The following is a 20,001-nucleotide window of genomic DNA, read 5'->3' as shown; positions in this document are numbered from 1 at the left end:
CTTTTCTTTATGTATAAGATAACTACGTCATGATGCAAACATTTATTCATTTTAAATGCGATCCAATATTACTTCTTCTAAATATTGTACGACGTGTCAATTTAGTTTCTCAGTTTGTTAATGTTCTCATGTTAAATATTTCATACATTGCATGAATCTATTTTTAAAAATGTTCTACTAAGAAAGTGATTAAACAAATGTCTAATTTTACATGTGATATAACTCCAGGAATAAGGCTTAGCATTATCTGACTATGGGCCAAACTAGCCACAATTTAAAAATTTATGTAAGCACTATGGCCATTATCATACAAGTTTTAGGGGTCCAATCCAATTTCCAGTAGCATTGGCTACTGGGCCCTGCTAATCTATCACTTTAACAGTTACTTATGATTTAAACCTAAAGGTACCTTAGATACCAGTATCTTGGGATTAAATCACTTTTTCTTTTAGACGTAAGTCAGATTTTTGTTTCCCAAATTTCATTGATATATGACTTATGTCCTGTTGCTCGTCATTTCATTTTTTCCATAGTCCTACTGTGTTTCTTTTGTCGCTTCATTCAGGCTTCAACCTTACATAAGAAATCTATTTTACAAGCTTATTCTACCTTCATATCATTACCACAAAGTTCACAAAACATGAAATACTATACATAAAAAATTGTTTTTTAAGGTCAAAAATTCCAATCTATGATCACCACTTTTTATGTTTTTTTCACAGATCATCAAATTTGACATCATGTAATGTAAACAATGAGCAGATACAAAATATTTTCATCATAAAACTTACAATAAAACTGTCACCCGACTGGACGTACTCGGACCACACATTAGTTAATAGAAACCCTGTCATTCAAATGTACCGAGATCTCCATATATTTACAGTCAAAATACCCTTGAGCAGAAATTTAACAAAGCAGAAAATTTTATTTGTGTTTTAGAAATATTATTCATGAAAATTTGATACATGATAATAAAGTATTGCTTTTCTCTATTATTATATAAAGTTGGCTGACAGAGCATGAAATTCCGTAAGTACACTAGATTTAAAAAAAAAATAACAACTGTATCAAGAAAGATAACTCTATCTCAACTTGTTTTGTAGAAGTTAGAAGACAATTCTTAGTAGGGTGGTAATTAATTTATGAAAGATAGCCTGCATAATTATAGCAAAAGATTAAACACAAAGCAGGGGGCAAGGAATAATAATAAATTGCTACTTAGAGCTTTGATTTAAAACTTTAATTAAATCTTCTTTCAGCTTGCGATGAAATAGAAGTTTCTTCATAATATATTGTTACAAATGGAAGAAATACTTTGTCAACAAATATTACATAATTTGTTCCTAAAAGATAAGGATTTGGAATTTTTATTCCAAGAGGAATGAATATCATTGCATTGTTTTGTCCAAGGTTTCTAGGAGAACTTCTGAAAGGTGGAACAAATATATGTAAAAAATACTGTTGGCAAGTGAAAGTTTGTCATAAAAGATTGAAACCTTTTACACCAATGCAGTGATTTATTCCCCTCCATAATACAGGTGTGCAGGTGGGCAAGAGAGTGAGTAAATCAAATAAAACAATGTACTCACAGGTAGATGTAACAAGGTTTGTAAGTTATAAGTTGTCTGCCCTTTACGAAGATTACAAAATTCTAGAAACGATTGATCTTCTGTACATCTGTCTTCCAGTAATCTGTAGGGATAATATAGACAATGAAACAGTAATATTACATGTACATCAAAGCATTCAGCCATTGAGATTGTCAAGAAAATTCACCTTAAATTATGAAAATTATGTGAAAAGCACTGTTTTGTTGTCAGGTAAACTATCTGTTTGATGCCCACCCCTGCCACTTCTCTCTGGATTCATTCTGAGTTAAAATTCTAATGTCTGCTAGATTTTCAACTCTTATTTATATTTTGTGTTATCATCTCTTTTTTACAAGAATAGCTATCCTTAATCCAATAGATTTCAGCTACTGTCAACACAAGAATGCATTTCTTAAAAATAAACTGTTATAGTTTTTGGTGGGGTTCGTGTTGCTTAGTCTTCATTTTTATATGTTGGGTCTTGTGTAGTATTAAATACTGTTTGTCTTTTTATTTTTAGCCATAGCGTTGTCAGTTTATTTCTGATCTATAAGTTAAATTTGACTGTCCCTCTAGTATCTTTCGCCCCTCTTTCATGGTATAGGCAGGACAGTCAATGTTTGTTTGGTGGGGTTTCAAAGTCTCTTGTGCTTCTATCTTTTATACGTGTCAATTGTCACTTTTTTTGTAGGTTTTTTTCTTTTTTTTATTAAATCATTTCTAAAGTCTCTCAAAAGTGAAAAAATATTATTCAATATGCTTAAATTTTTTATATTGTAAACACTTGTTTATTTTTTTTCTGCAGTTTATCCACATTATATAACTTTTATACATGGATGTTCTAGTATACTTACTTCCTTGCTTTTGAATAGTTCTTCAGGTAATCTTCATACAGATTCCAAAATTTACTGGAAAAAAGATTCCCTATAAAACAAGAAATTTTTGGTAAATTTCATATCAGCACTGAAGTAACATACATATCCTAATGAAACATTCCTTTAAAAAAAAACATTGTAGTTTCGGTATTGGGGTTCAAACTCACAGTCCCAGTGTTGTCAGGCTAGTGATACTGTAGATACACTTAGCTTTTATAGTGTACTCTGGTGAAGTATGGTTGTTTTAGCTTTCTTCATCATTTGGTGTTAGGTGGGGACTTGTATCATTGGAAATCATACATCTTCTTTTTTTTTACTTAGACCACTTGGTCTCTACATGTTCTATTTAAGAAATAATTGATGCAAACTATACCTTATTGTAGTTTTAACATGGGCAGGCATTATATTTGTGATTATTCTTGCCCAAGCGATAGAATGTGATTAAATTATTGAGCTGATCTTTACAGAGTTATCTCCCTGTAGTGTTATGTACCACCTAAACACTCTTCTTGATAATTAAATCACAAAATAGATATGTAAAACACTCTTTAGTTGTTAGGGATATCACCTTCCTTTACTACAAGCATGGAAGTGTTATGTCAATACATGTATTATACTTCCAGGCTACAAGAGAGGATTTAGCCAATAAAACTGCATTTGCATTAAACAACTGAATTTTAAATAGTTTGTAAGTAACTCACATATATTTCAGGGTTTAAAGAAATTTTTAATTAAATAAAAACAGACCTGCTTTGGCACCATGACAAGAAAGTCATTTATTCATAAATTCAATCATTTGCATTCTAATCGGTAAAGTAAATTACCTTATGATCGAGTAAGATCGTCCTATCCTTTGGACAATAGCGGCCTTATCTTGACTTATCACCTTAAAGTTCACATATTTATCAAAAGAATGGTTAAGTAATGGACGTTTATTGATAATTGATTTCCAATCGAACTATGTCCATTTATAGAAATGTATGCCTGGGGTGATACAATTTAACAATCAGAGAAATTATATGGGGGCTTATCAGAAAGTGTATTGGTTGATGGTATTAGTAATGAATAGTTTATATAGCTATAAATTTTAAATACATTTAGATTTTAAAGGGAGAATTTAATGGCTAGGGAACGATAGCAATTGTATGGCCTTGTCAGGTCAAGTGTTTCACTGTAATGCCCATTAACAGTGAAACAATCCATTGAATTAATTTGAATGAAAAAGGTGAGGAAAAATATCAGGATTGTCCTTATCCTATTTATACTGTCTAGAAACATATCCCCATTGTTCTTTAACAATTAATCGCATCTTTGTTTGGATTGAAAATTTATCTTAATTTTCTATTCCCTGAACAGTATCAGCATTAAAGATTAACAAAACGCTGATTTAAGTTGTTCATTCGCCTATTAAGTTTTCAATTCATATGAATTAACCTGTCTTGTATAAGCAATGAAAGGGAGCCCTCTGCCCGACCGACACTATCCATAAACCACAAAATGGTCTTTAGAAAAAAAGTTTGTATAACTGTTTGTTGTGGTATGAATGATAAGCTATATGGCCTATACCAAAGTCAACAGGGACCTAAAAATCAGCTTGATAACTAAAAGCATGAGAAAAAACACTTGACATTATGTTCGGTTCATAAAAGATGGGAGGACAAAAAAATAATGATCACTGATGAACCAACACTGCCTATGCCATGATATAATCCAATGACATAATTATTGATGGACCTAAACCTAATGCCATGACATAATCACTGATGGACTGATACTGTATGTCATGACATAATGATTGATAGACTGAAACTGTATGCAATGAAATAATCACTGATGGACTGACACTATATGCCATGACATAATCACTGATGGACTGAATGTATTTCATTACATAATGACTGATGAACTGACACTGTATGCCATGATACAATCACTGATGGACTGACAATGTATGCCATGACATAATATCTGATGAACTGACACTGTATGCCTTGACATAATAACTGATGAACTAACACTATATGTCATGATATAATCACTGATGGACTGACAATGCATGATGTGACATAATGACTGATGGACTGACACTGTATGTCATGACATAATGGCTGATGGAAAAACATTTAATGTCTTAACATAATGAGTGATGGATTGACAATGTATGCCTTGACATAATCACTGATAGACTGATACTGTATGCCACATGACATAATCAATGAATAACTGACACTGTATGCAATGACATAATCACTGATTAACTGACACTGTATGCCATGACATAATCACTGATGGAAAGACACTGAATGTCTTGAAATAATGACTGATGGACTGAAATTGTATGCCATGACATAATCAATGAATAACTGACACTGTATGCCTTGACATAATCACTGATAGACTGACACTGTATGCCATGACATAATCACTGATAGACTGACACTGTATGCCTTGACATAATCACTGATAGACTGACACTGTATGTCACATGACATAATCAATGAATAACTGACACTGTATGCAATGACATAATCACTGATAGACTGACACTGTATGCCATGACATAATCACTGATGGAAAGACACTAAATGCCTTGAAATAATGACTGATGGACTGAAATTGTATGCTATGACATAATCAATGAATAACTGACACTGTATGCAATGACATAATCACTGATTAACTGACACTGTATGCCATGACATAATCACTGAAGGACTGACACTGTATGCCATGACATAATCACTGAAGGACTGAAAATGTATGCCATGACATAGTCACTGATGGACTGAATATGTATGATGTGACATAATCACTGACAGACCAACACTTTATGCCATGATATAAGAGGGTAGGAATGCCCTTTACCAACAGGCGTCAAACAATAATTTTTTGCCACTGTTAGAGTCAAATTGGTTAAAATTTCACCATGTTTGGATAAAATATCCTTACCATGATTCATCAGAGGTCTCAAATAATTATTGTTACTGTAAATTTTTAGAAAAAATTAAAGTGATAAGTCAAAATCAGTTGATTTCTTTATTGTCTAAAAGAAAGTGTACATTTTGATGTCATGCACCAAAATTACGGTAAATGTCATTTGGTAAGAATTTTTACCGTTATTTGTCATGATGATACCCCCATTACCACCCTCATGTAATCCCATGACATAATCACCACTGAGTGGAAAGATGTAAAACTTAATGAATCTTGAACTTTGTTTACTCATTTTCCAATAAGAATATTCATAAACATGTTTCAAGTAGTTATAAGCAAATAAATTTTGATAGCAAAGTCTTGTTTTTCAAAACACACCCTACAAGGCAGATGCAATAAGGTAACACAAATCCAAAAACAGTATTTTTATAGCAAATTGAGAACACAGTAATTGTAGAATGTTGTTAAATCTAAGGTTGCAGTTTATTTATTGCTGCAAAAAATATCAATGTATTCAATATAAACTGCCAAAATTTTAATATATTTACAAATTTAAGATATGCGAGCAGTTTCCAAACATTTTTAATTTATTCAAAAATTTCAGCCCAAAATTGTGAATGAGATAATATTACATATATATCATAAATTATGCCAATTATATGTAAATTTTATATATTTTTAAAGAGATGACCTTGATATTTCTGAATAAAATTTTACTTTTTAAAAATATTTGTGAAGTATTCCATAAATTATATAAAAATAGTATCTTTGATTTAGAAAATGCTCACATATAAAAACTTTTTCAAGGTGGTCTTTTATTCTTGCATTCTTTAAAAAGAAATAAACCTAAATTTTCTTTGTAAAATATATTTTTGCTAGCAGCTGGAAACACAGCAAAAGGTGATATAAAATAGTTTTCCATGTCAATAACTTTATTATATAATTAGATGTATTGATATTAGGCCTATGTTGTCATGGTCCACTGATAAATTAAACTTTAAGTTCAAACTCATAACACTCTAGGTCATATTGAAAAAAATCTTATTATGAAAAACTTATCATATTTTACCAACTCAAAGATAAAAATCTATATTCTATATGACTCAATTATCTGATTTTTGATAAGTATGAAATATTAAAAAGGACTTCAAAAAGTGTTGTCCTAACTTTTCCTTGACTGATTTTTTCCCTGACATTACCATAAACCAATTTTGACACTAACATTAACCTACTTTCATTGAAGATATTTCTGCTTTAATGAAGCATAATGTGGAAAATATTTTTACAAGGATGAAAAAAAAATTTGAATGATTCAAGGGACATAACTCCAAATTAATTTTTTTTAAATAAAAAATTTAAATTTTAAGTATAATATATCAATAATCTATAAATAGTGTCAACTGTAAAAAAATGTAAAAACTGCATGTGTTGAAGACATTGTTAATGGTTTACGATCAATGATTTTGAAAATCACAAAGATATATAACACAGCACTGCACTTGAATGTGTTCATGATCATCAGAAATTAATGTTATTCTCAAAAGACTGAATGACAGGGACGAAATAGATAGACATTGAAATATGATATAAATCTACCAGATAAAAAAACTGCAGTCACCAGCTTAGAACATTATTTTTAAGTTACTTTTAAACAAGAATATATGTTAATGGGACACCATGCCCTGTGTGCACTTATCACACTTCAAAGTTCAGTGAACAGCTGAATCAGAGTCAAAACCATAATTTGGCATTTTTCTTTCTTTCAAGTTTACATCATTATGCACTAGGTTTTTAGTTGCTTTTCATCACAAAAAAATCTTAAACCAAAAGTCTAACTGGATATAGGTAAGAGGAATAGAAAATAGACAGACAGATTACACATCAGACCACACAGACATGACAAAAAACATGGTAACATGGACCTGTACTCCCCTGCCTTACTATCATATGTTGGGCATTATAGTCTGCCAAACATTATTCATTTTTGCAGGCCTGTAAAATTATTGACAGTCACCAATCTCCACAAGACTGATTCCTTGGCACATATTTTACTTGTTACTCACCTATCTGTGAAGCAGAACTGTCCCAGGTCTTTAAAACATCTTCAAACTGAAAAAGAAAAAAAATATAGTTAAATGTATGTGTTTATAGTTCATCAAAGAAGCAAAATATTCAAAAGGAGGAAATGCTTTCATGATTATATTAAAAAGTAAAAACACAAAAATACTGAACTCCAAGGAAAATTCAAAAAGGAAAATCCAAAATCAAAAGGCAAAATCAAAAGTCCAAACACATCAAACGAATGGATAAAAACTGTCATATTCCTGACTTGGTACAGGCATTTTCTAATGTAGAAAATGGTGGATTGAACCTGGTTTTATAGCTAGCTAAACCTCTCACTTGTATGACAGTCGCATCAAATTCCATTACATTGTCAACGATGTATGAACAAAACAAACATACTGAAAGAGTAAAAATGTCAAAAATAGGGGTACAGCAGTCAATATTGTGTTATCATCTTAATATCACTATAAAAACAACAAATGTAAAGAAGAATCACAAAACCATTATGCATGAAAATACTATCGTAAATTGTGCACTCTGATACCAAACCTGCTTCAAAGCAAATTGACTGGATGGGTATCAAAACAGGTAAAATACCTACAATATTTTATGATATAACTTAAGTATAAATAAATATTGAAAAAATGTATAGAGCAAAATAATATCATAATGTATTACTAATACTGAAAATCATTTTACGTTAAGATAGCTGGAACATCTGAAAGATGAAGACTCATCAAAACACGGATTTAAATGCAAACATTTCTCTATAAATCGTAAACTTTGATACTCTGTCCTAAAAGTTAAAACGATTTATAAATTTTTAAATTTGACAGTTATAAGAAGTTACATGAATCATTAATTTTAACAAGACAATATCCAGTCTTCTCATATAACAAAACTGATATTTTTTAATGGTTTACTTTTCTGGTTAAAAGGGTTTTATAAATACTAAACTAGGTTAATCAGCTTTGATAAAGCCATTTAAATTCAAATTGAGAAATTAAAGATACATATTTTCTACTGGTAGAATGTCTTTCTGTGATCCTGGGTTAAATCCTTACTTGTCTTAAGTGTCACGATAGACCTTAAGCAGTAAACTGCAGATAAAAAAATCTATTTAATTTTATAAAAAGCATGCTCGTCAAATTTGAAAAAAAGGACTTGCATGATTTGTATCTTCCTTTTCTTTTTATTCATCAAACGGTACATGCATTAGTAAGGACAAAAAAAAAATGAAAATGTGATGAATCTATGATCTGTTTCTGCATTGTTGCAGAGTTGTTTTTACTAAGGAAAGATGTGCTTATTTATCGGTACATCAAACAGTTTATTGCCCTCGGAGAGTTCAAGTAAACTATTCTATGAATAGGACCCCGTTCACACTTAGACTTTATACTCTTTGTCATACAAAACAGACATTATCCAGAAGAAAGGGTGTAACATTGTAAAAATAAAACTTACAATACATCCATAATTAAAGGTATAAAATAAAAAAATAGCAATTTCTTAAATTTCTAACACTTATATCTTGTCAGAATAATTTCAAGTAGTTAGGTTCAATGTAGCATAGAACAATCTACTATGGGACACTACTATAGAACAATTATCATGTTCAAGGTTTGATAACATAAATCTATACCTCGTTTATATCTGATAAATGTAATTAGACAGCACAAAATCGCTTTCTATTATTGATTTGTTGGTGTTTTAACCCCACTTCAAAGCGACATTTTTGGGCTATTTCATTGCTGCCATTTTATATTGGTGGAGGAAGCTAGAGTGCTCATAGAAAACCACGACCTTAGAATGGAAAATCGCTATCTTTGTATATTATAGTAAATTTCAGACAAATCTACCAAATTATCTTAGGGAATTCACAAGGATGAGGTACTGGGTACTTTCACAAATCATTGGTACACATGAGCAAAGGCCTCCTATTTATGAAGTTCAAAGCATATATATAAAAGTGTAGAATGGCACCCTGCAATTTAGACATTCTCCTTTTATAAAATCCCAGTTAAGTTAGGTATACAGCAATGATATGGCAATTGAACCATACAACATGGAAAATGTACATTGTATATCTGCTTAACTACGGTAGAACCTTCATTTTGTTCTGCTTTTTAAATTTCACAATTGAAATACGTTTAAGTATAAAACAGATTAGCATAAACTTCCTTAATAATGAGACTGCAATATTTTGTGATACCTTCTTAATTTGTAATATATCCTTTTTGCAGACTAATAAAAAAATATTTGATTTCAGAGATCAGAATAACGAGCTCCAGCTCAACATTCCCCATTCTTCGTTTTCGTTTAAATGTTGCAAAACAATTAAACTGCATAGTAATCTTCTCTGTCATAACATCTTAGGCTTGGGAAAAATGTCTTTTGTGGAAGTAAAAGGATATTTCAGCTATAAACCTTGGAAATCTATCCTGTCATAAACTTTAACAATAAATTATAAAATGATATAAGAACTATTTACACACCTGCAACAGGTATATGCATTTAAGTTTTACAAATCTGACAATCAATGCATGTCACCATGTGTATACAATTGATTTCCTTTCTATAAAATTTTAATGCTTAAGGAAAAAAATGAGGATATTGGGTCATTATTCATAATAAAATATCATATAATACACTTTTGTTAAAATCTTAAAGAAAAGAAAATAGATTAATAATGCTTTGAATAAGCAGGAAGTCCCTGCAAATTTTAAAACATACACTGAATAAATGAATACCACAGCATTGTTTTAGAAATGTTGAGAAACCTTCCTAATTCTTAATATATCCAGACAGAATAATACAGATGCATACATTGCATAGATAAAACAACAAAAAATAAATTAGAACACTAAAAATTGAAGATTGAAACTTCAGAATCCTAGTTCTTGGATGGCCGCTTACACTTAAGTGACAAATTAGATGCATACCAAGTCACATTTTTAACCTGCTGATTCCCAGAATAACAGTTGCAGGAACAGTCATGTGTGGACAAAAATTAACCTTAAACAAATGAATATCAATACATCTGTTAACCCTTTTCAGTTCACATGTAACCCAACTGTTTTATAGCATGTGCTAAGTGGAGAAAAAGCAAATGCACATTCTAAAGTCTTTGCATTGCATGTTAAAAACCCAACAACACATAATGTAAAATCCTATGTTTTATGTACAAACAAAAACTGGGAAACACCTAAAACCAATACAGTGTGTTCCCCCATCAAAGAGGAACAGAATAAAAAAAACAACACATGTAGGACCAAAAAAACAATGATTTAGAAAATCCAACATAGAGGAACAGCAAAACAAAACCCAACCATGTAAAACAAAACAGGAAGAACAGGGAAATCAAACAAAACCATATAGAACCAAACAACAAAAAACTGTTAGTTAAAAACATATTTTATCATTAAAAAAAGACAAATGGATAAGAAACAAGTTTTTCAACTTAGTATTGTCTTCTCCAAATGAAACACAGTGTCAGTTCCTTTTTGTATCATCCAACAACAAAAAAAACCAGCAAAACAAAACCCAACCATGTAGAACCAAACAACAAACAGGAACAGCAAAACAAAACTAAATCATACAGAACCAAACAACAAAGAACAAAGAACTGTGTTTATCCATCAAAGAGGAACAGCAAAACCAAATCAAACAACAAGGAGGAACACCAAGCAAAAAAACCCATATAGAACCACACAACAAAGAACTGTGTTCATCCTCCAAAGAGGAACAACAAAACCAAACCAAACAACAAGGAGGAACACCAAGCAAAACCAAATCAAACAACAAGGAGGAACACCAAGCAAAACCAAACCAAACAACAAGGAGGAACACCAAGCAAAACAAAACCATATAGAACAAAACAACAAAGAACTGTAATCATCCATCAAAGAGGAACAACAAAACCAAACCAAACAACAAGGAGGAACACCAAGCAAAACCAAATCAAACAACAAGGAGGAACACCAAGCAAAACCAAACCAAACAACAAGGAGGAACACCAAGCAAAACAAAACCATATAGAACAAAACAACAAAGAACTGTAATCATCCATCAAAGAGGAACAACAAAACCAAACCAAACAACAAGGAGGAACACCAAGCAAAACCAAATCAAACAACAATGAGGAACACCAAGCAAAACCAAACCAAACAAGAAGGAGGAACACCAAGCAAAACAAAACCATATAGAACAAAACAACAAAGAACTGTGTTCATCCATCAAAGAGGAACAACAAAACCAAACCAAATGTGATGTAGAACCATGGCAAACAACAAGGAACTATAAAATCAAAATCACAACCAAATGACAAGAAGTCAAATCCCATCAATGTTCATTTAAAAAAAAAAAGATGTGGTATGATTGCTAATGAAATAACTCTCCACAAGAGACCAAATGACACAGACATGAACAACAAATATAGGTCACCATACAGCCTTCAACAATGAGCAGTAATTTACCCAAGTCCCTGTTTATTAAACTGGTTCTACGTCAGATTCTACAGCATGGTTAATAGCTAGTTAATGCCTGGTATAATACTACTGATCATATTTCCAGCAGTTCAAATCATTTTGGTAAAGTTTTCTACTGAGCTTAAGATGTCCCAGAAGAGAGTAACTATAGCGTGCATTGTCGATAAATAAAGTAAATTAGATAGCTAGTTAGTAGTGTGTGTTTTTAATTTGTCACTGCACTTTAACTTGTAAGGTCTAATTATATGACTCCAAAAAAATCAACCTATTAGTTGTGACATATAGACAAACAATTATACGCAGTATAGCCTTTTGGCACCAATGCTGCATAGAGGATACATGTACAACAATCAATCAATCAATATTTTTCTCTAGTCTATTTTCAAAATCATTCATCCAACTTTTAATTTTAAATTTCCTTGCTTAAAGTTTTATTTGCTAAAAGCAATGAGAGCTTACAATTTACTGATCATATTCTATTTTTGTAAAATAAATCATGACACTTCTAAAATGCTTTCTGCATGTTGCAACATTACTCAAGTCATCAGACTTTTAAAATTCTCAAAATGCATGTATATCATATTTGTTTTTCATTCATTATTTTGTACATGAATCAGGCTGTTAGATTTCTCTCATTTGAATTGTTTTACATTTGTCATATTTGGACCTTTTATAGTTAACTCTACAGGAAGGGTTTTAGGCTTTGTTGCTCAGAGCTGTATGGTAACCTATAGTGGTTTCTGTATCATCTGGTCTTTTGTGGAGAGTTGTTTCATTGGCAATCATAACATATCTACTTATTTTATTGCTTGAGCATAAAAGACCAAAAAAAAACCAAGCAACATTTTTTCAATTAAAAAACTGTTTTTATATTTCTAACTGGTGCTCTCTATACCGAGTAACCCAACTATAGATTTGAAAGGGAGAGTAATAACTTTCTCATTATTTATAATTACAAGTTTAAAACTAAAATCAAAGGAGCTTTAAAAGTTATTCTGACAAAACCTTCCATGCACACATATAAAGTCATGTATGATGTTAGTACACAGTAACTGCATAATATATTTTTCCCTGTAGCTATATATATATAAAAGAAAATTGATTTAATTTTCAGTGTTATATTTTCATTTATCTATCAAAATCATATTATCATAGTGTACATTCCTACCTTGAAATATCAAGAATGAAAAATCCACAAATTCAAAATTAATAATAAAAAGAAGTTGATTTTTACGATCGCTATTTCGACACATTAAAGTAAACTACTACGGTGCGAGTTACAATGAAAATCATCAGTACCGCTGTGTATTATATCTGGTTCACCAAACACACTGCTCCAAATCACATGACCAAATACTGATTGTGAATAAACTGAGAAGTGGTCAACTTTTTAAATGCAAGGTGTGAAAATCTGTCTTTTATCAATATATTGGTTACTATTAAAATGTAATCAATCGATCTGATTAAATTGAAAATAAGTAAAATGAGTCATTCCATCAAATGCAATTAATAAATTCCTTCTAGTTGTGAATTAAAGTTCTCCGACAGGAAAAGTATTCAACAAACAAAATTTGGGTTTTGTATTGTGACAGCGGGACAATGGCCATCTCAACACCCGAGACAGATAAAAAGACAAAACTACCGCTATATCTACTTTATCTTGCATTCAATTTGAGAATTAAAGCGAAAAAATCTTTGGTTAAATAAAATTGTGTGTATTCCATTGAAAAGGACCAGCTTTAAATCTATTCAGATTAAATTGTCCTTTGGAATTTAATGATATATTTGTCTAATTTCTTAGGCTATTGTGACATTGTCAAATAAAATGGTCACTTGTCTGCAGGCTACAGATTTCTTCTTATGATATATCAAAGTACTGCAGTTTATGCAAGTGCACATATTTTTGCAAAAAAGATTTTTTTAATTGATGACATTTTCCTGACAAGTTTCCTTGATATGTCGATAAATTTAATAATTCTGATTGAAAAATAGAGATTATGACATCCAAATGAAGCGATTTATAAAGGTGTATTATGAGAGTTATTGTAAAACTTGTAACTGTCTCAAAAAGACATGGGGCTTTGAGAGCTTTTTTTGGTCCAAAATATTATTAGTTATTAAAGGAATGACTGTAATATTTTTTCTGTCTATGAAGAAATAAAATAAAAATGTGGTTCACACTGAATTATGCATGTAGCAGGTTATGTAACAGTGTGCACCACATTTTTTATGTTAATTCGAATAAACTGACAAAATATTTCAGTTATTTCTTATTATCTAATTCTCAATTCCATTTTAAACCAGCGTAAATCATGAAAAAAACGTTGATGATGTCATGGCCTCATGACAAAATTGTGTCTATGATATGATAAACAAAACAATGTCAGCCAATCAGAAGACCAGTTTCATCCACAATTAAAATATAACCCTATAAATATGGAACAATATGACAAGCTCCAAATCAATACCAAGCCTATAACATATTCTGTCATTCCATTTCTAACTGGTCCTTATTCTCAAAATAGCAACAAAAAAAAACTAAATATGACATATGCCAACTATTATTGAGTTTATTGTTGAATGATTAAACCAGGTTTTTGGACGTCTCAACCTCCACCCCCAACCATTTTTAACCTTTGTCTGTTTTGATTTTTTGATGGGATTAATTCAGCAACCTTGGCCATCAGAATTGTTTTTCTGGAAAAGGCTAGAGTACCCAGAGAAACTCAAAATGACAGAAAGACTATTAAAATGATAATAACTTTTCAATCAAAAACAGTTGAAGTTGAACACAACTGGCTATGAGCAGTTTGAGCTTGAATTACTAACACCACTTGGCCAAAGATACTCCTTTAATCGAGATTAGTAGATCAACAAAATGTACATAAAATAACATACCATAATATACAGTACAGAAAAGGCACTAAATGTGTAAAAAAGGTATAAAAGGTAACAAAACTGAAAAATAAATAAAATTACCGTATTTGGGCATGTATAGTCCGCACTTTTTTCCTTAAATATGTAGTGTGTACAAGAGGTGCGGACTATACACAACTATAGACGGTTTTCGAAATTTATTAAAAAAAAAATTTTTTTTTTTTTAAATTTCGTTTTTCTGCATCAACAATGTTTATTGGAGACGTTTAATGTATTTAATTCATTTAATTCTTATTTTTTTATTCTTTTTTTAACTTTTCTTTTCAAAATTGATTATTAAAAGTAAAGGTGTGACATCCTGTATAGGTAATCAAGAGAGGTAATTAGGGATTAAGTATGGGTGTGTAGCAATTAAATAATGATGTCAAGTTTTGACAGGTGTTAAATATTATAATCCCAGGCAATAAAACAACATGATCAATGAAAAGATTATATAAGATTAAATAGTTTTAAAATTTTGATTACTGCTAAATAATTTAGATAAATGTTTGATCTCTTTTTTCTTTTGTTCCATAATATTCAAATTATTTCTGTTATATTATATATCAGCTTGGACATACTTAGACAAATGTTGATTTTAAAATGAATCTCTTGATTAATAACTACTTATATAAAATTATTAAATATTAACTACCTGATGAAAAGTTCTACCATTTCATTTTTTTATGAAATAAATAAAACATAATTATTTTTTTTTATAAAAAACATGGAGAATAGCTCTCTTTCAATGGATTTTTACAGTGAACTAGACTTTTACAATAATTTTTTTTTTTTTTTTTTTTTTTTTACAAAACTTTTTTTCTCGATTTTAAGGGGATGTAAGAGGGGTGCGGACTATACATAAATGCGTACTATACACGGCCGAATACGGGTAGATACCAGTTGCAAGAGAGGATGGCCTTGTTAAGAGATGATGGCCTTGTTAAGAGATGATGGCCTTGTTAAGAGAGGATGGCCTTGTTAAGAGAGGATGTTGTTGTTGACAGAACTTCTAAATTAATTACTAACTATATAAACTTATTGTACCTTGAGGAAACTCCTTCCTAAAGGTCACTTACTAAAGGTCATCAATTTGGCCTTTTAGCAAAATATATAAATATTGTCACTATGGGTTCTTACAACGATTTTATACAGTTACTATTTGAAATTGCTACTCTAGCTTTCAGTTTTTTATCAATGCTTTGTGGCTGTTGTCTTTTTGGTATTTATATTTGTGCAAGGTATTGATTTGATAACCCTAGTTCTTCCCAATTAGCTTTTACAGGTTTGAGAGCTCATTGTTGAAGGCAGTACACCAGATATTGATTTGTCAGATCCTAGTCGGTCTTCATGGTTTATTGTCTCATCCTCAATCATACCACATTTCATCATTCCCATACCTAAACGAGAGTTTGGTGGGGGAGTTTCTCGCTACATTGAAGACCCATTGGTGGCCTTCAGCTGTTGTCTGCTCTATGGTTTGGTTGTTGTCGCTTTGACACATTCCCCATTTCCTTTCTCAATTTTATTTAATTGATCAATGACTATACCTTATTAACTATTGTGGCTATATATGATGTCAGTATGCTTTACTACAGTGGAAAGAGCTTTACAGATTTGATTTTTATATTGGGGGGGGGGGGGGGGGGGTAACACTCTGCCACCAATGCCCCTTATAGAATCTGACAGCATCTGTCTTTCTGTTGCAAATACAATTAAAATCTTTAGAAATGTTTCCACTGTAACTGCAGTTGTAAGGTATACCATATACAACACTTTTCTGAATGTAGTAATACATCTTCAGATTCAATAAAATTTGTTTCTCCAAACTATGAATAAAACTGTCCAAAGTTTATTTCAGCCATGCGTTTACTGTGTCCTGACTAACTTCTGTTCAGACGATTAAAATCATATTAAATCTTCTGATCTTTTCAGGTACAAAGTTATGTTACATGCTGAGGTAAATATCCATGAAATTTTATGTACATATTCTTTGAAATATCTGTGAATGGTCATCATATAATATCAGTATATATTATTTTTAATAAATTTTCATGGACAAATAAAATTATGACAGGACATCGGTCAAATAGAATTATTTATAGTAATAGATTTCAGATCTTTTGTTCAGGGATTCTATGTTCATTTCATGGTCAGCATTATACACTTTTCACACCTGCAAGTGTCCAATTCAATATGGAAACCTAATCCGCTTCGCATCATGACCACACCAAAAGTTGACGCTTCACGGAGAGATGTAATTTTGAATTACCACGGTAACAATTTTAATACTGTCACACTTGACACTGATAGTAATAATTAAAATTCACAAGTTTTATAGAAAAATTTTAATTTGACAAGGGGATAAAAACTTTCCTTGACTTCCTGATGACCCTCCACCAATATTGTTGACTTTTCAAGAAATGATTAGGCAACCAAGTGTGAGTTCCATTAACATGTACAAATTTGTTATTGATAATCTGGACACCTGATAAAAATAATAAACTTGTTTACATAGAGGGAAGTCCAAAAATGTCCTCAATTGACCCACGTGCCAACAGCAGTTTTGTCATAAAAACAGTAATATATAGTTATATTTTTATTAGAGGACAAGGTCCTTATAGGTAAAGCTGTCAGAGTTAGAAATATTAGACCTGATTTGTTAAATGCAATGTTTTGAACTTACTCTTATGGGCTCAACTCCTTTGTATCAGCTTGTAAAAACTTTCAAAACAATTTGATTTTTATTAACATGAAATCTTGGAGTTACTTGATTTGATACATTGCATTTACAAAATCAACTTGTATCTTATTTTGTTTGCACTAGAGCATTATAGTGCTGCCAGTGAGGAAGAATGAAGCAAAAAATATCCCCTTATCTTTCCTTTTAGAAAACAAAAGGGAGACAATTGAACAATATTATATGAAAAGTTTTCTTTTAAAAATTATGTTATATGGTGGTGCTTCTTTTTACCAATTGTTTACACAAATAACAACTTGCTAAAGCAATAAATACTTAAAGTGTTAAGATGATAAGATGATGAGCACATCATAGTTTTAAGAAAGATTTTTGTAAGTCTGAAAAAATGTAAACAGTTTACACTTACACTTACCAATGACTGGCAGGTATGACTTATGAGAGTTCTTTTAAATTCTTTAAATTGTGCCATATATTTTCATCCTTTTTTTATATTTTGAGTACCTGATTTAACATAAGATCAAAGCATGCTCTTATATTAAGCATTTACTTGATGAAATACTATCTAATGTATTATGCAAAAAAACTAAATAAATATTTACAGTATAAAAAAGTCCTTGTAATTTTACGAGATAATTGTGCAAACAAATCTTTCAATTATATTTGTCCGCTGACTTGATTAATGTCTGCTTACGATAATACTAGTCTTAATGGAATTATCATTACAACAATCGGCATAACAAAAGACCAATATTTCCGTCAATTCAAGACTTATAGGCCCCTGACCCCAATGGTGGTGTTGATGACCAGAGAATGTACCGAGAAATCTTCGTAGCAATTGTTTAAAATTACTGGCACGAATTATCTACTTCATAATTTTCTGAAATTTTACAAAAATTATTTTCTCATCTGTTATGGTGTATTAAACAAGTTGAGCGACAGCAAATATGTCAATAACCAAATAAATCACAAAATTGACGGAGATTTGTTGGAAAAGAATACTTAAGAGTCAACCTATACTTTGTCCAGTGATGTTTTATGGGTATTTTACCTTTAAATCTTATACTTCAAGCCATAGTACATGGATACTTAATTACTTAAATAAATAATTACAAAAAATAATATTTATATTTTGTGAATATTTGTAGGATACAAAATCATATACATGTTGTTAATGTGAACTGATTTAATAGGTCATGATTTTCAGTCGAATTATAATTTTATCTAGATTTAATTTTCTAAGTCTTAACCATATTACATTAGCTGTATTTCTCCCAAAAATCTTCAACAACTTTTCATAAAAGGTTCCGTTTCACCATTAAAATATGTATTTTTAAACAACAGTGCACTTTTAATTACTAGGGAAGTGTGAGTTATCTTTTTCAACAAAAGTAAAATTTCAAAGGAAGATTTTTGTGGTTGTCAAAATTAATGTCATCATATGATCTTTGTACTATAGTTAATCGTTTGGTTTTCCTTTAAATAAGTCTTAATATATGTGGTTTATTTTTTGTCATGAAGTGTATCAAATAGTTGTTAGAGAATGGTTGATATACAGGATTAGCTTTCAATCCCATAATGATCCTTTGTTTGAAAACATTTCAATTTTTGTCCTTAATTCTTTCGACGGAAATGATAGTTGTACTTTTTACCCTAAATAGGAAATTATAAACCAAAACAAATGATTAAGCATTTTCTAATATGAAAGTTTTACACTATTAGAACACTTTCTTATTACTGTTTAACAAATACTTATTTGTTTCTAAAGATTTAAAGAACAAATATTATATTCATATTTCAGAATACGATAATCATATCAGTGACTTAAAAGGTTATTGGACCCAGAATAAAATATTTGTGTTGAAATCAAATATACTTAGCAAAAGAGTATAGAATTTACAATTCCAGTATTTAAAAATTTCTGATAAAATTGATACAAAAATCAGTAGTCTCAAAACCAATTCAATGATTTAAAAAAACATACTTCTACAAATGCAATTTTTTTTCGTTCACTTCCATCCAATACAAACATTTGTTGTGTCAAAATATATTCATCACCCTAAAAATACTGTATTTTCCTTTTTACTTAAATTTTTTTTTTTAAAAACATTCAAAGTCTCCAGAAGGCATGGTTTCAAAGATTTTGCTAACAATAAATCTATTTTGGTACAGTTTAAAAAAAAACTTGGTTGCAAAAAAAAAGTTATTATAAAATTGAGAATGGAAATGGGGAATGTGTCAAAGAGACAACAACCCGACCAAAATAAAAAAATACAACAGCAGAAGGTCACCAACAGGTCTTCAATGTAGCGAGAAATTCCCACACCCGGGGGGGCATATGTTCTATTATATCCTATAACAAAAATATGATTGATGAGTGGTTATTATTTGGTTTTTGGACATACCAAGTATTTTTCAAGAGAAAAAAAATATTT

The 20,001-nt window shown here is 30.6% G+C and overlaps 1 protein-coding gene across 5 annotated transcripts in view; it reads right to left on the bottom strand.

The window, feature by feature from the left end:
- Positions 1–20,001, bottom strand: part of LOC134688258 (rho GTPase-activating protein 20-like) — a 166,205-nt gene that overhangs the window by 86,371 nt on the left and 59,833 nt on the right. For all 5 annotated transcript variants that reach the window (XM_063548772.1, XM_063548775.1, XM_063548773.1 and 2 more), the window contains 3 exons: positions 7,465–7,510; positions 2,447–2,516; positions 1,593–1,695 (listed from right to left, as the gene is read on the bottom strand). In XM_063548772.1, coding sequence (XP_063404842.1) covers positions 1,593–1,695; positions 2,447–2,516; positions 7,465–7,510 — 219 coding nt within the window. The remainder of the gene's footprint in view (positions 1–1,592; positions 1,696–2,446; positions 2,517–7,464; positions 7,511–20,001) is intronic.

The sequence above is a fragment of the Mytilus trossulus genome, chromosome 10, assembly GCF_036588685.1.
Source record: "Mytilus trossulus isolate FHL-02 chromosome 10, PNRI_Mtr1.1.1.hap1, whole genome shotgun sequence".
Taxonomy (NCBI): domain Eukaryota; kingdom Metazoa; phylum Mollusca; class Bivalvia; order Mytilida; family Mytilidae; genus Mytilus; species Mytilus trossulus.
The sequence above is the reverse complement of the archived record's forward strand: the minus strand, read 5'-3'. Positions and strand labels throughout refer to the sequence as shown.